The sequence below is a fragment of the Halichoerus grypus genome, chromosome 13, assembly GCF_964656455.1.
Source record: "Halichoerus grypus chromosome 13, mHalGry1.hap1.1, whole genome shotgun sequence".
Classification (NCBI taxonomy): Eukaryota; Metazoa; Chordata; class Mammalia; order Carnivora; family Phocidae; genus Halichoerus; species Halichoerus grypus.
In genome coordinates, this window is record NC_135724.1 from 48778331 (window position 1) to 48792732 (window position 14402).

The 14402-nt window shown below is 38.8% G+C and overlaps 1 protein-coding gene across 5 annotated transcripts in view; it reads right to left on the reverse strand.

Annotated features, from left to right (window-relative positions):
• GREB1L (GREB1 like retinoic acid receptor coactivator) overlaps nucleotides 1–14402 on the reverse strand; it is a 268214-nt gene that overhangs the window by 127750 nt on the left and 126062 nt on the right. For all 5 annotated transcript variants that reach the window (XR_013443367.1, XM_078060543.1, XM_078060541.1 and 2 more), the window contains 2 exons: nucleotides 6258–6417; nucleotides 5851–6048 (listed from right to left, as the gene is read on the reverse strand). Coding sequence is in view for 4 of the 5 variants with exons in the window: in XM_078060543.1 (XP_077916669.1) it covers nucleotides 5851–6048; nucleotides 6258–6414 (355 nt within the window). In the remaining variant the exon portion in view is untranslated. The remainder of the gene's footprint in view (nucleotides 1–5850; nucleotides 6049–6257; nucleotides 6418–14402) is intronic.

Consider the following 14402-nt stretch of genomic DNA (forward strand, 5'->3'; position numbering starts at 1 on the left):
GTAGCGACAGAATTAGGTTTTAAATTCCTAAGGAGTTCAAAAGACTACATATTACTATAAAAGAAATTTGTGAGTCAAAGATTGGGTAACACTAATCTATTTAGTATGTAAATGAGGACACGAGGGCCCATAAAGGTTAAGATGGTCCAAGTTCAAATAGTAACTGGAAAAGGTGGGACTAAAACCTGTCTTGACTCTAAACTGATGGTCCCCCATCACTGACGTTAACATCTAACTCACACATAATGCTTCACCTTCCCTTGGTCTGATGTAGAAGGACCCTCTCCTATTGTTTCTTCCTTGCCTATTTTTTGGCTAAGACCTACTACCCAACTTTCCAGCTGAATCCCGGGAGGCACTTTCCACACCAGCTCCTGCCTGTGAGCCATGGTCTGTAGGCACCCACCTACCTCATACTTGCTGATGAAACCTTAAAATTCACGGTTTTTCTGATGAGATTTCTAAAAGCAGTACAATGCAGCAAAGGGAAATCAAGGGGGAAAGTACAATTTTGGTTCTGGGCTTAACAGATACAGAGTCAAGAAGACATAGTGTGGAGAACACCTGAAGAAAGCAGGATTTTCTACAGAAGAAAGATGATTTCAGAATGATTTCTGCGGCAAAAAGAGAAATACACAGTCTGCCCAAATTAAGAAATACAAATAGTTTTCAGTATTCCAGCCTTTCAGGGTTTTCCCACTTACGATATGAGGACACCTAGAGGTCGAAAGTAATAATTATTAAACAATGACTGGATTCTAAAACCATGTTTTCTACTACTCTCCTCAAAAAAATTTTAAGGGGTGTTTATGGCAATGAAAAGAGAAAATGCCCTATTTTATGCTTTAAAAAAAAAAAGCCACAATGATGAGAGTATATAAAAGGGGCACAAGAAGCAACTGAAGGTGCTTCCAATGTCCAAAACTGGAACAATCTGAGGAACAAAGTAAAGTAGTATTGGATTATAACTCAACATAAAATAAATATCCACGAGTGCATAATGATATAAAGGACTGAATAAACTGATAAGTGGGGGGGGGGGGGAAGAGACTAATTCCCATGCAGAATTTTGAATAATTTATGCAGATACTCTGCCCTCAAGAAGGTGGAACATAATTCCCCATTCTTTAAGTGTAAGCTGAGCATAGTGACTTTCTTCCACAGTATGGAAAGTGGGGGAAAGCATGGAGATAACACTACCTCCACCAGGTGATCTAGGTCAACATCAACAGTCATAAATCATGTTGATAGAATGTACCCTTGGTATAATATGATGAAAATGTCACTTTACCTTTCTGATCTTCCTTCCCCAAACCCATAACCCCAGTCTAATCAGGAGAAAAACATCAGACAAACTCCAGTAGAGGGTCACCTACAGTATACCTTACCAATAATTCCTAAAACTGTCAGAGTCATCAGAAACAAGGGAAGTCTGAGAAACTGTCACAGCCCAGAGGACCCTAAGGAGACATGATGACTAACTAATTTAGTATCCTGGTGAGATTCTGGAACAGAAAAAGGATATTAGGTAAAAATTAAGGAACCCAAATAAACTATGAACTTTAATTATTATTAAAATTAATAATAGGGGCGCCTGAGTGGCTCAGTCGGTTAGGCATCTGCCTTGGGCTCAGGTCATGATCCCAGGGTCCTGGGTTTGAGTCCCACCTCAGGCTCCCTGCTCAGTGGGGAGTCTGCTTCTCCCTCATCCTCTGCCCCTCCACACCACCCCACCCCCGCTGGTGCTTTCTCTCTCTCATTCAAATAAATAAATACAATCTTTTTAAAAAATTAGTAATAATGTAAGATGTCAACAATAGGAGAAACTACAGGGATATACTCTATACTATTTTCTGAACTTTTCTTTAAATCTAAAACTGTTCTAAAAAAATAAAGTCTATTGGGCACCTGGGTGGCTCAGTCGTTAAGCATCTGCCTTCGGCTCAGGTCATGATCTCAGGGTCCTGGGATTGAGTCCCACATCGGGCTCCCTGCTCGGCAGGAAGCCCGCTTCTCCCTCTCCCACTCCCCCTGCTTGTGTTCCTGCTCTCACTATCTCTCTGTCAAATAAATAAATAAAATCTTTTAAAAAAATAAAATAAAGTCTATTTTTACAATGTCCTGTTTTGTCTTCTTGCCTTCATGTTACTCACCAACACAAGCCACTGGGCCAATTCAGTTAAGAGGAAAGCGAACAGGAGAGAAAGAGAAAGCAAGGCTGAGTCCAGTAACAGGGTCAGGAGGAAATCAATCCAAGGCCAGAAATGGTTGCAAAATCAAGAAAAAATTCCTTAGTTTAGTTTGTAATTATTCTGAGAATACACTCACCTGGCAAGGGTCTGGCCTTTTGCTATGATATCTTTTAACTGTTTCCTCTAAACCCTCATTCTTGGGATTCAGATCAGCTAATTATATACAAAATATATTATCAGGGATCTCCAATTAAGAAAAAACATTATGCAAAAAGCAATATTTAGTTTTTTTGAAGATTGAAAATAAGCTGTGTGTGTCTGTAAAGAAGAGTGGGTAGCTTAAGAAATGTGATTATATTTGAAGGTCTGTAGGTTCCAAATATCTGGAGAAGCAGGTAGTTCTAGTCTCTAGAAATATGTCAGATTATTAATATAATAAAGATCAATTATTCAATCTCAAGTAAAGCCTCAAACAAAATGAAAAGAAACCTTATTACTCCCCTGTAGGGTAATTTTGAATCACATCTGAACTAATCCTGAAAGAATCTTTCTTTTAGAGGCTTCTGGAAGACCTGGGGAAGAGTGCCCTAAGGAAGGATCTAAGCTTGTTTACTGTATGCAGGGAAAGAAAGATAAGTTATCGATGTGGGCACACAAATAACAATTTATTTGACAACTTGCCCCTAAGTAGCTTCATTTTTTGAGAGCAGTACTGAAATGCTCCCTTAACCCCAAGACCTCTGCAGCAAATTATTTTAATTAAGAAAAGGAATAATGGCAGATGGCCCTTCTTTGTAAACTTCATCTGCATTTCCTTAAGAAAATAGCCAAGGTTTTCACTTCGCAGAACCAGATTTACATTCTCCAATTATCTCCAACTGGAAGGTTACAGAGTAATCTAAGCGGGGGAGGGGACCGTTTACCGAAACAGCTGTCAACACAAACTAAAGTAATCAAAGCAGTATTTGGAGGCCTCAAATTTGGTTGCCCTTCACCTCTTTAGACAATCAACTGCTTCCCAGCAGGGTGGGAACCTACACTATTCCAATAATTTACATAAGAAATTAGCAACCAAAATTTACATCTGAATGGTAACCCTAGAAGCCCATCAGGTATTAAGTATCTGCTTATCTAAATTGCCTCTAAAAATAGCTTTCCCTTCCTTTAAGTCTTAGGTAAATAGAGGATTTCCCACGAAGGGAAGGTGGTATGCTAAGACAAGTCCAGGCATTATATTGCCCAAATTCACCATCATTTCTTTTTTTTTTTTTTAAATTAACATAAAATGTATTATTTGTTTCAGGGGTACAGGTCTGTGATTCATCAGTCTTACACAATTCACAGCGCTCACCATAGCACATACCCTCCGCAGTGTCCATCACCCAGCCACCCCATCCCTCCCACCCGCCTCCACTCTAGCAAACCTCAATTTCTATAAGAAAAATTTCAGGACTGTTCTGTATTTGGAGGGAGAGGGCTCTTGGAACTACCCTAGACTGAGCCAAATTAAAAGAGCTATGGACAAACTTTAAAGTATCAAATTATAAACTACGCTTTTTGTTTTTAATGGCCACCTTCCGGGGAATTAAAAGGGGGAAAATACAGACATGTAATTCATTATAAGAAACCAAAGTAGCTGATGTAGGAATCTACCTGTAGGACTAGTGCTTTCAAGTTGTTTTGGAATGTGAATTTATACTTGAGTGGGATCTCCGCCACACACACACAAGGAAAATTGCGCCTCCAAGTTTTAACCTTCCTCTCTAAAATTAACTATTACCCTTCCCTTACACTTTACATAACCGCTATAAGAGTAGTGTTCTCGTGTTTTAAAGTTCAAGAAATAGTTGCTATCTGTTAGATCACGGTGTTTCTACCTTGGTGTGCACTAAACAGCTTTCCACACCTGCTTGTTAGTAATACCAGTGTCAGCACCCCCAAAAGGCAAACTGAAAACACATTCAGAACATAGGAAAAATGGGGAGCCCCGCCCCCATTTTTGGTATAAAATTTGATATTTCAAAACTATCCCCTAAAGCTTTTACTCTGGTTCTATTTAATTCTTACATATAACAAGATCCTCAATGACAATCTAACAATATTTTAAGCATAATTTCAATGTCTGGTTGTTAACTGTAAAGTATGACTTGACTGATCAATTAAATAAAAAGTACAAAAATGGATATAAAAGACTAAGTGGAAACCCAATCCGGTCACCTTCTACACAAATATAGGTTTAAAGACCTATATTACCAACAATAATGAGTAAATTGATATATATTATATTAAGTCTGGGCAAAAGAAACCAATCACATGTGGAAGAAAATTTATAAAGAATGATGTGCTAGAGGCAGGCCCAGGTGCAGATAAGCTACTAGAATTAAGGATTTTGAGCTTTTTACAGTTTATCAGATTCTTTTGAGAAGGAAAGAAAGGAAAGGAAAGGAATGGAAAGGAGAAGGAAGGGAGAGAGAGAAAAGAAAAAAAAGGCAAGAGAAAAATCAAACTTTCAAACAGTGCACACTCATTTATCTGGATTTGCACATTTGAATTTCTAGTTTATCCCAGATTATTTGCAATTCAAGCTTTGTAGGGAGAATGTCCTGGAATCTTACCCCTCTCCTCCTACCTCCTCACCCCCAAGATTTGCATGCATTGTAATCACCCCATGTGATTCTATACTCAAGCCCGTCTGGGTATAAAAGCTGTACCCTAGCTAATATGGATAAAGTAGAATCCACATACTAATTAGGCTGGGATAGCCAGAAAACAGCACATACACTAAAAGAGGGAAGAGAGTATATTTTAAGTTGTGATATCATCAAAACCATGAAATACTGAGAACGTTTTATATTTGGATTTCCTTTTTAAAGTGTGGTTGAAGCCTTAGTGGAAGAGGAGGTTGACAAAATAAAATGGGGTTATCAAAATATGTACATTTTTATCTTCTACAAATAACACTATACTGTATGACTGTTCAAAATAAATGGAAAAGGTAAATATAAAACATCGAATATATCCATTATTATTTTGAGGGTGGAAGAGAAAGAAGTAGGAAGACAGGACACTTTATTTTTTTATTTTTTTTTAAATATAGTTTGATTTGCATTTCTGGGATTTCTTTTCTTTTTTTTTAAGATTTTAATTATTTATTTGACAGAGAGAGACACAGCGAGAGTGGGAACACAAGCAGGCGGAGTGGGAGAAGGAGAAGCAGGCTTCCCACAGAGCAGGGAGCCCGATGCGGGGCTCGATCCCAGGACCCTGGGAGGGACCGTGACCTGAGCCGAAGGCAGACACTTAACGACTGAGCCACTCAGGCGCCCCAAGACAGGACACTTTAAAAGTTCCTAAAATAGTAGTATTCTTGCAGGAAAAACCCCGATCTGGGCCTAGGCTTGCTTTGCCACATATCATCTCAGAGAAGTCATTCAACTGCTCTGAATCCTACTTTCTTCATCTAGAAGATAGAACGATAATACCTGTCTTTTTTATAGACACCTGCTGGGAAATCATAGGAGATAATGTCAGTGAGAGCATAATCATTCCTCATTCCTTTCTGTAATTACTGGTTTCCAGCCTTGAGCACCACATGCGATGACTGGAAACTAGCCAGACAATAAAGAGGGATCAGAAACAAAACAAAAATGAAACCTACCATCTGTAGTGCAAGACCCTTCTGGGGCAGGCTTTTGTGAATAGGGAATTGGTGGGCTATTTGAATCAGACATTTCTTCATCATCTTCATCATCTTCCATTTCATTAACTGTTAGACTGTTAGAAAAATCCAGGCTTCCATTTTGAGTGTAGCGGTGCACCAAATCTTTATCCAGATCCTCCACCTTGGGTTTTACATCTGGGTGAGCAAATAAATCACAGCTAAGTTAATAAAAAGATGTTTATGGAAAAATAACCAAAAGAAAAATTCATAGTTCTAAAAGATATCGGAGGACAGGGAGACAAGCAATGTCTAACATTTAATCAATTTACTTCAGAGGTCCCCAGATTTGGAATTTCCACTTCTTTTAAAAGGAGTCTAGAAATGTGTGGGATTGAGAAACTTACCTGCAGATGAGAAAGGATGCTGGTCAGGGTCCAAGTACAGCTGGGAAAAAATTGGCCGTGGTACCACACTACTACATCTGAGAGATGCTTCTATGGAGTTGTGGAGAGCTTCCTCAAATTGAGCAGATTTCAGTTGCCCAGCATATGAATTCCCCATGGTCTACACCACCCCCCCCAAAAGAGAAAGAGGAAGAAAGGAAAAAATTGATATGATTAGAGGACTCTACGTCTGCAAAGTACACGAAGGGCTGATATAAACTATATCCATACATCTTATTAAGATTCATACATGAACTTTACCTATATTTCTTAAGACAATTTGTATCAGTTTATCCGTTACATCACTTCTGCTTTTTGTCTTTATAATCCAAACCCATTTCAAAAAGACCCTTTAGAGGAGCTTATATCTGAGAATCAAACAGTAATAAATGCTTTAAGGTTCTCCAACCAGTAAATCAAGATTGACCTGTCAATTGTGAAGCTGAACATGGTGACAATGGGGCCACACCTCCTCCTTAAAACTAGTGGGCTCCCATAACCCTATACCAACTCTATCAGTGCTTTTAGAGTAAATCTCTAGTTACTTCTCTCTCTACTAAAATCTTCTTACCCTGGCACAGTGGGGGGAGATGCTTCTCTGGGGAAAAAAAAAAAATGAAAGCTTTATGATAATATACTTAATTGACAAATTCCGAAAATAAAGATTTAAACCTTTTAAACCCAAAGAAGTCATTCATGTATTATTAGTATTTATTTTTTAAAAGTGTGTTTTTTTCTTCATCTAAATCATAATCTCATTTGGGACCCTTTAGGAAAGTATAATGTAGGAAGTTCTAAAGTCGTGGCCTTTACTTCTCATAACTAATATTTGTATAGTTCTTGCTAGTTACAAAAATCTCCATGTATATAAATAATAACTACAATTCATGAGGTGCTAACTATTGGCTACACCAACATTTCTCAAAGTGCGGTCTGAGGTCACCAAAACCCTTTCCGGGGCCCAGGAGGTCAAAACTCTTTTCAAACTTATTACTAGGATAGTATTTGCCTTTTTTACTCTCAGTCTCTCATACGTGTACAGTAGAATTTTCCAGAGGCTGCATGATGTGTGATACTGCAACAAGTCGAATGTGGAAGCAGACAGACCATGCTTCTTGCTAACTTTTTTTTTTTGAAAATACAGTTCTTTTTCACAAAATATGTTTTTTATGTTGACATATAATGGGTTTATTATTTTAATTCTTTAAGTTACTATGTGTTTTAAATAGGCTCAGGTCATGATCTCTGGGTCCTGGGATTGAGCCCTGCCTTGGGCTCCCTGCACAGCAGGGAGTCTGCCTCTCTTTCTCTTTCCCTCTGCCCCTCTGCACCACTCATTTTCTCTCTCTCTCTCAAATAAATAAATAAAATCTTTTAAAATTTTTTCTTAGTCTTGTGGTGCCTGGGTGGCTCAGCCGTTAAGCATCTGCCTTCGGCTCAGGTCATGATCCCAGAGTCCTGGGATCCAGCCCCGCATCGGGCTCCCTGCTCTGCAGGAAGCCTGCTTCTCCCTCTCCCTCTCCCACTCCCCCTGCTTGTGTTCCTTCTCTCACTGTGTCTCTGTCAAATAAAAAAATAAAATCTTAAAAAAAATTTTTTTCGGGCGCCTGGGTGGCTCAGTCGGTTAAGCATCTGCCTTCAGCTCAGGTCATGATCCCAGGGTCCTGGGATCCAGTCCTGCATCGGGCTCCTTGCTCAGTGGGGAGCCTGCTTCTCCCCATGCCCCTCCCCCTGCTTGTGCTTTCTCTCTCTCTCAAATAAATAAAAATCTTTAAAAAGAAAAAAAAATTTTCTTAGTCTTAATTTCTAATAAATACAATCCACATAAGCACAACTCAATAATTTCTGAGTATAAAGGGATTCTGAGATGAAAAGTTTGAGAGATGTTGAGCTGGACAGTACACTAAACAGTTCATAAAAATTATTTTATTTAATCCTTAGTATTCTGAAGTAGATAGGGCCTCTTCTCATTTCATAGATGAAAAACTAAGGCTTGGAGAAGCCAAGTGACTTGCCTGCTATCATCCAGCTGGTAAAGGTCAGAACCAGAACTCAATATTTAGCTATGATGATAAATCCTGCACTCCTAGAGTACAGGCTCAACTTGGATAAATCTCGTTTCAAGAAAGGCAATTTGAGGGGCGCCTGGGTGGCTCAGTCGGTTAAGCATCTGCCTTCGGCTCAGGTCACGATCCCAGGGTCCTGGGATCAAGTCCCACATCGAGCCTGTTTCTCCCTCTCCCTTTGTCTCTCCCCCTGCTTGTGCTCTCTCTAACAAATAAATAAATAAAATCTTAAAAAAAAAAAAAGAAGAAAGGCAGGCAATTTGAGGGGCACCTGGCTGGCTCAGTCAGAAGAGTGTGCAACTCTTGATCTCAGGGTTGTGAGTTTAAGCCCCACATTGGGTGTAGAGATTACTTAAATAAATAAAACTTAAAAAATTTAAAAAAAGAAAAGAAAGGCAATTTGAGAATATCTTAGTCCCACTTATCTCATCAAGGAGAGGGACAGATACTAAATTTCTTCTGGAACTCCAACTTTGATTGACTCTCTGGAGGGAGTCCCCAGAGGACTAATTAAGAAGGACCCTGAGCATGCATCTGGGCTCAGCAGGAAAAGAAGGCCAAGACCCAGTGGTGATGACTCAGCAGAGAATGGGTGATGCATAGCACAAACTTACTATTGGGTTTCTCAGATTTATATGCATGAGCTCCATAGGAGATTTTGGTGGCTCTGAGTGTCTCTCTATAGCAAAGAAGGCCGTTTACATGATTCCTGGTAGCAGTGAGTAGTATTCAGAGATTTCCATCAGAGTAGCTAAGTTTATCAAAGCTTTGTTAGAGATACTTATGATTTGAGGAAAAGCTGGAATTATATTTTGGCAAATCTTTCTCAAAATAGGTAATAAGAAACTAAATGCCATGGATTTAAATTAGTAAGTTCCTCTTTATAAGGAAAATAAATTTTGTAACTGTATGAGGTGATGGTTAACTAAACTCACTGTAGGAACAATTTTGCAACATATACCTTTATCAAATCATCATATTGTACATCTAAAACTTGTACAATGTTATGTGTCAATTTTATCTCTATAAAACTAGAAGAAATAAATTACTAGGTTTCTTTCTTATAAAAAGTACATACCCAAAAGTATATGTATGATACTCAAAACTGTAAGTGGAAGAAAAACAACAAGGTCTGTTAAATAAAGTTCTCCTGAAATACCAAGTTTTTGTCCAAGCTTCTAAGACTCCCCATTAGTATAACTATAAACAATTTAAATTTTCTAAAGCTCAAAAACAATTTATTTTTCAGTAGAACCACATGGGATCAAAACAGGGTGGGGTTGCAGGAGAAATATGCTGTGTCACCAGTTTATGTATGTAAGTCAAAATTTAATAGCCATTTCACCTTTCTTCTTTGCAGAAGGGAGAAAACTACCAGCACAGCCATGGCATTTCTTAACTGTGGAGAACAATGGAATAACTTCAAAGGTGGACCTTTAGCCTTTCTCCAGAGCACCAAATGCCTGGAAATCTTGCCTCTACTTAACTATTACCTGCTCAACAAGTTATCTTCCTTTTATTATTGAAAACCTTGAGAACCATATTCTCTAAGAGATCTTTTTAGTTTAATAAAGAAGTGCCCAGTTGCACCTGGAGGACTACATAATTTCAATCTCTTTAATTTATAGTTTAAGGAGCAATATAACAGATACATATATGTATAGCAAATAAATATTGTGCTGAATAAAAATATTAAGTCAACAGAAAATGGGTGATCAAGTTTCACCATCATAGAAGATATACATAATCCAACAAGTGCACTAGCAATATTCAGGGGAAGACAAAGGGAAGTACCCATGAAACAGTTGGAAGAGTAAAAGGAAGTGACTGATTATTCCAAGTGAAAACATAACTGGGCATTTTTCAAATGATAATGTGAAGAATTATAAAACTGACCCTAGACTTCTTTAGTGCTGAGTATGGAGTTCTTCCCTTTATTAGTTCAAGTTCAATGCTACCCAATTTCCAGTTCAATGTTACCAAAAGAAAGGGAGAGTTCAAGGAAGAAGCCTTGTTAGTGCAATGTATTCTTAATATCATATGCTATAATTTTTAGGGTCACTGAAACTGTTGGCATTATCCACCCAGACTACCAGTGTTCCTTTCATCTGAATCTCAAAGATCTCCAGTGCCTGAGATGGCATAACATCCCACTGTAATTCACTGTGAATAAATCCAACTTCAGGTCAGAAAACAGAGAACTACTTTTCAGAATTTTCAGAATCAGTTGTTGAATCAAATACAATAAGAAAGCAAACTTGCAATTTCTACATATATATGCGTAACTTATGTATCGGGCTTTCATTAAGGACTACAGACCTCTGAGATGCTAATAGACACTCTTGTGACATTAAAGAAATCTCTAAGAAAGACATGGTACAAAATATGGGCTTTCTGCACCACTAATTCTTTTTTTTAAAGATTTTTATTTATTTATTTGAGAGAAAGAGAGAGAGAACACACAGAGAGAGGGAAAAGCACGGTCCCTGCTGAGCAGGGAGCCTGATGCGAGGCTCCATCCCAGGTCCCCAAGTTCATGACCCGAGCCGAAGGTAGATGCCTAACTGACTGAGCCACCCCGGTGCCCCCCAATAATTCTTTTTGAGAGAAAGGGGTGGGGAGTGGCAGAGGGAGAGAAAGACTCTTAAGCAGGCTCCTCACACAGCAGCATGGAGCCTGATGTGGGGCTCAATTTCACCACCCTGAGATCATGACCTGAGCTGAAATCAAGAGTTGGATGCTTAATTGCCCCATGCACCACTAATTAATTGCTCAAAATGCAAGTAGGATCAAGTACAAACCACCACACCATTGTGGTTTGGTGTCTTTATGCTCTAGCCTTTTCCCTTTTCTACAGAAAAATAAAAAGGCTGGAGTAGAACAGTCAGCTTCCATCACTGGTGGCTTTAGGAATAGGGACTGAAGAAGTAAGGAAAAGGGGAGCTTGGGAAATAGGTACCTGCTAATGGCTCCATGGCCTCTTCCAAATTCTCCTTTTTTCTGTTGAAAAGGGAAAGGAGAAGCAATACAATTTGAGGGAGACTACTTCTTGATCTGTGATGTTTTTATTTCCCTTTTGTCAAATGTTTCACGGTTAATAGTTACTGTATTATTAATACAATAATTACTCTTATAGTAATTACGAAGTACACAGGACAGAGGAAGAAACATTTCCTTTAACTTGATCCCCAAAGACTTTTTACAACTAACGCATTAGATAAGGGGCGTCTGGGTGGCTCAGTCGGTTAAACGCCCGACTCGATTTCGGCTCAGGTCATGATCCCAGTTCCTGGGATCAAGCCCCACGTCGGGCTCCCTGCTCAGCAGGGAGGCTGCTTCTTCCTCTCCCTCTGCCCCTCCCCACTGTTCATGCTCTTCCTCACCCTCTCTTTCTCAAATAAATAAATAAAATCTTTAAAAAAATAAAGCATTAAGATAAGATTTCAGAATATATATTCTTATTTTTCAAATGTTAACTTTAAGCTATGTGTGAAGCACGTACACATGGTAGGCATCTAACAGGCAGGTGATATGCTACCAGGTGCTGCTATCATTATTACTATTACTGGTAGTGGTGGTCCTTGTTGTCATTGTCAAGAAATGTGAAAGGAAACATTCTTCTTTGGACAATTACAAGTAACATGGAGAGCCTGCTAACTGGCCCAGGTAAGTACTCTATTGCCTCCATTTTTTTTCACATTTTTAAAATTTTATTATGTTATGTTAATCACCATACATTACATCATTAGTTTTTGATGTAGTGTTCCATGATTCACTGTTTGTGTGTAACACCCAGTGCTCCATTCAGTACGTGCTCTCTTTAATGCCCATCACCAGGCTAACCCATTCCCCCATCCCCCTCCCCTCTAGAACCCTCAGTTTATTTCTCAGAGTCCATTGTCTGTCATGGTTCATCTCCCCCTCCGATTTCCCTCCCTTCATTTTTCCCTTCCTACTATCTTCTCTCTCTTTTTTAACATATAATGTATTATTTGTTTCAGAGGTACAGATCTGTGATTCATCAGTCTTACACAGTTCACAGCACTCACCATAGCACATACCCTCCCCAATGTCTATCACCCAGCAACCCCATCCCTCCCACCACCCACCACTCCAGCAACCCTCAGTTTGTTTCCTGAGATTAAGAATTCCTCATATCAGTGAGGTCATATGATACATGTCTTTCTCTGATTGACTTATTTCGCTCAGAATACCCTCCAGTTCCATCCATGTTGTTGCAAATGGCAAGATTTCATTCCTTTTGATGGCTGCATAATATTCCATTGTATATATATACCACATCTTCTTCATCCATTCATCTGTCGATGGACATCTTTGCTCTTTCCACAGTTTGGCTATTGTGGACACTGCTGCTATAAACATCGGGGTGCACATACCCCTTCAGATCCCTACATTTGTAACTTTGGGGTAAATACCCAGTAGTGCGACTGCTGGGTCATAGGGTAGCTCTATTTTCAACTTTTTGAGGAACCTCCATACTGTTTTCCAGAGTGGCTGCACCAGCTTGCATTCCCACCAACAGTGTAGGAGGGTTCCCCTTTCTCCGCATCCCCGCCAACATATTGCCTCCATTTTTAAGAGAGCTGAGGCCTAGAGAATTTAAGGAACTTGCTCAAGGTGAAACAAAAAGGAGATGGCAAAGACAGGAGTAGAATCTAACCAGTTTGGCTATAGCAACAGCTCTCTTAGGCTATCTTAATCACTGAGATCCCTCAGCTCTTTAAATACCTACAATAATAACCTAATTGGGTAAAAGGATACTCTATAAACTATTACTTAATTGCCAAGCCAAACAAAACAAAATAAAACAAAACGAAACCAAAACAACCCAAGGAAGATTTTTGTTTGTTTGTTTGCTGATTTGTCCTTGTCTCTATATTTCACGGCTACAAGACAAGGCTGAAAAAGGAGTTTTAGCTTAAGATATGGGGCATTAGTAGGCACAAAGCCAAGCAACAATTTTAAAAAGTCAAAATAAAATAGAACTACCCCTCCCCTCAAGAAAAAGACCCCAAACCTCACTGTATTAGATGAAAGGGAAAGATAAACAAAGGGTAAATTATTTAACAAAGAATAACCAAATATACATATATAGGGGAGAAAGCATAGGCCCGCCCTTAGACTCCAAAGCATCTGATGGATGTCCCCTAATTTTGAGAACTCTCTTGTTCATACCCTTTTCTCCCCATTGCTTCCAACTTTGGAAGACTTGGTCATGTTTCATTAATCCATTATGTGGCAAGTCTAGAAATCAAAAACATTCTTTTTTTTTTTTTTTTTTAAATCAAAAACATTCTTATCAACTCCCTAAAATATTAGGAATGTTTACATAACTTAGTTTCCTCCAATATTTTCCCCGTCTGAAAAAGTTTTTATTTTCTATTAAGGACAAGAGAAAGTTTCCTAAAACCCAAATGATAAAAAGAAGGAATGAACTTGAGAGTGTATCTTCCTTCACTTTCTTCTTACACCAGTTTAAAAAGTACTAGATTTGAGATATGGCCCAATCTATTATTTTTGAAAAAGTAACACAATTCCATTTCTATTTCCCTCTTCATTCTGCGGCAGACCACTTAATCTAAGTAGGTAGAAGTAAAAAATAAATTTCTGACATTAATAATATGATATGAATTTTTTTTTAAAGATTTTATTTATTTATTTGACAGAGAGAAAGAGACACAGCGAGAGAGGAAACACAAGCAGGGGGAGTGGGAGAGGGAAGAAGCAGGCTTCCCGCGGAGCAGAGAGCCTGATGCGGGGCTCGATCCCAGGACCCCGGGACCATGACCTGAGCCAAAGGCAGACACTTAACGACTGAGCCACCTAGGCGCCCCAATATGGTATGAATTTACTGGAAATTTTAAAAACACAATTTTTCTTGTAAAGATAATGTTGTTACAAGCAGAAAAAAAAACTGGGAAGTACACACAATAATGTGTTAATAATGTTTATCTATTGATGTTATATTGTTTTTAAACTATCTTTTTTTCAGGGCACCTGGATGGCTCAGTTGGTAGAG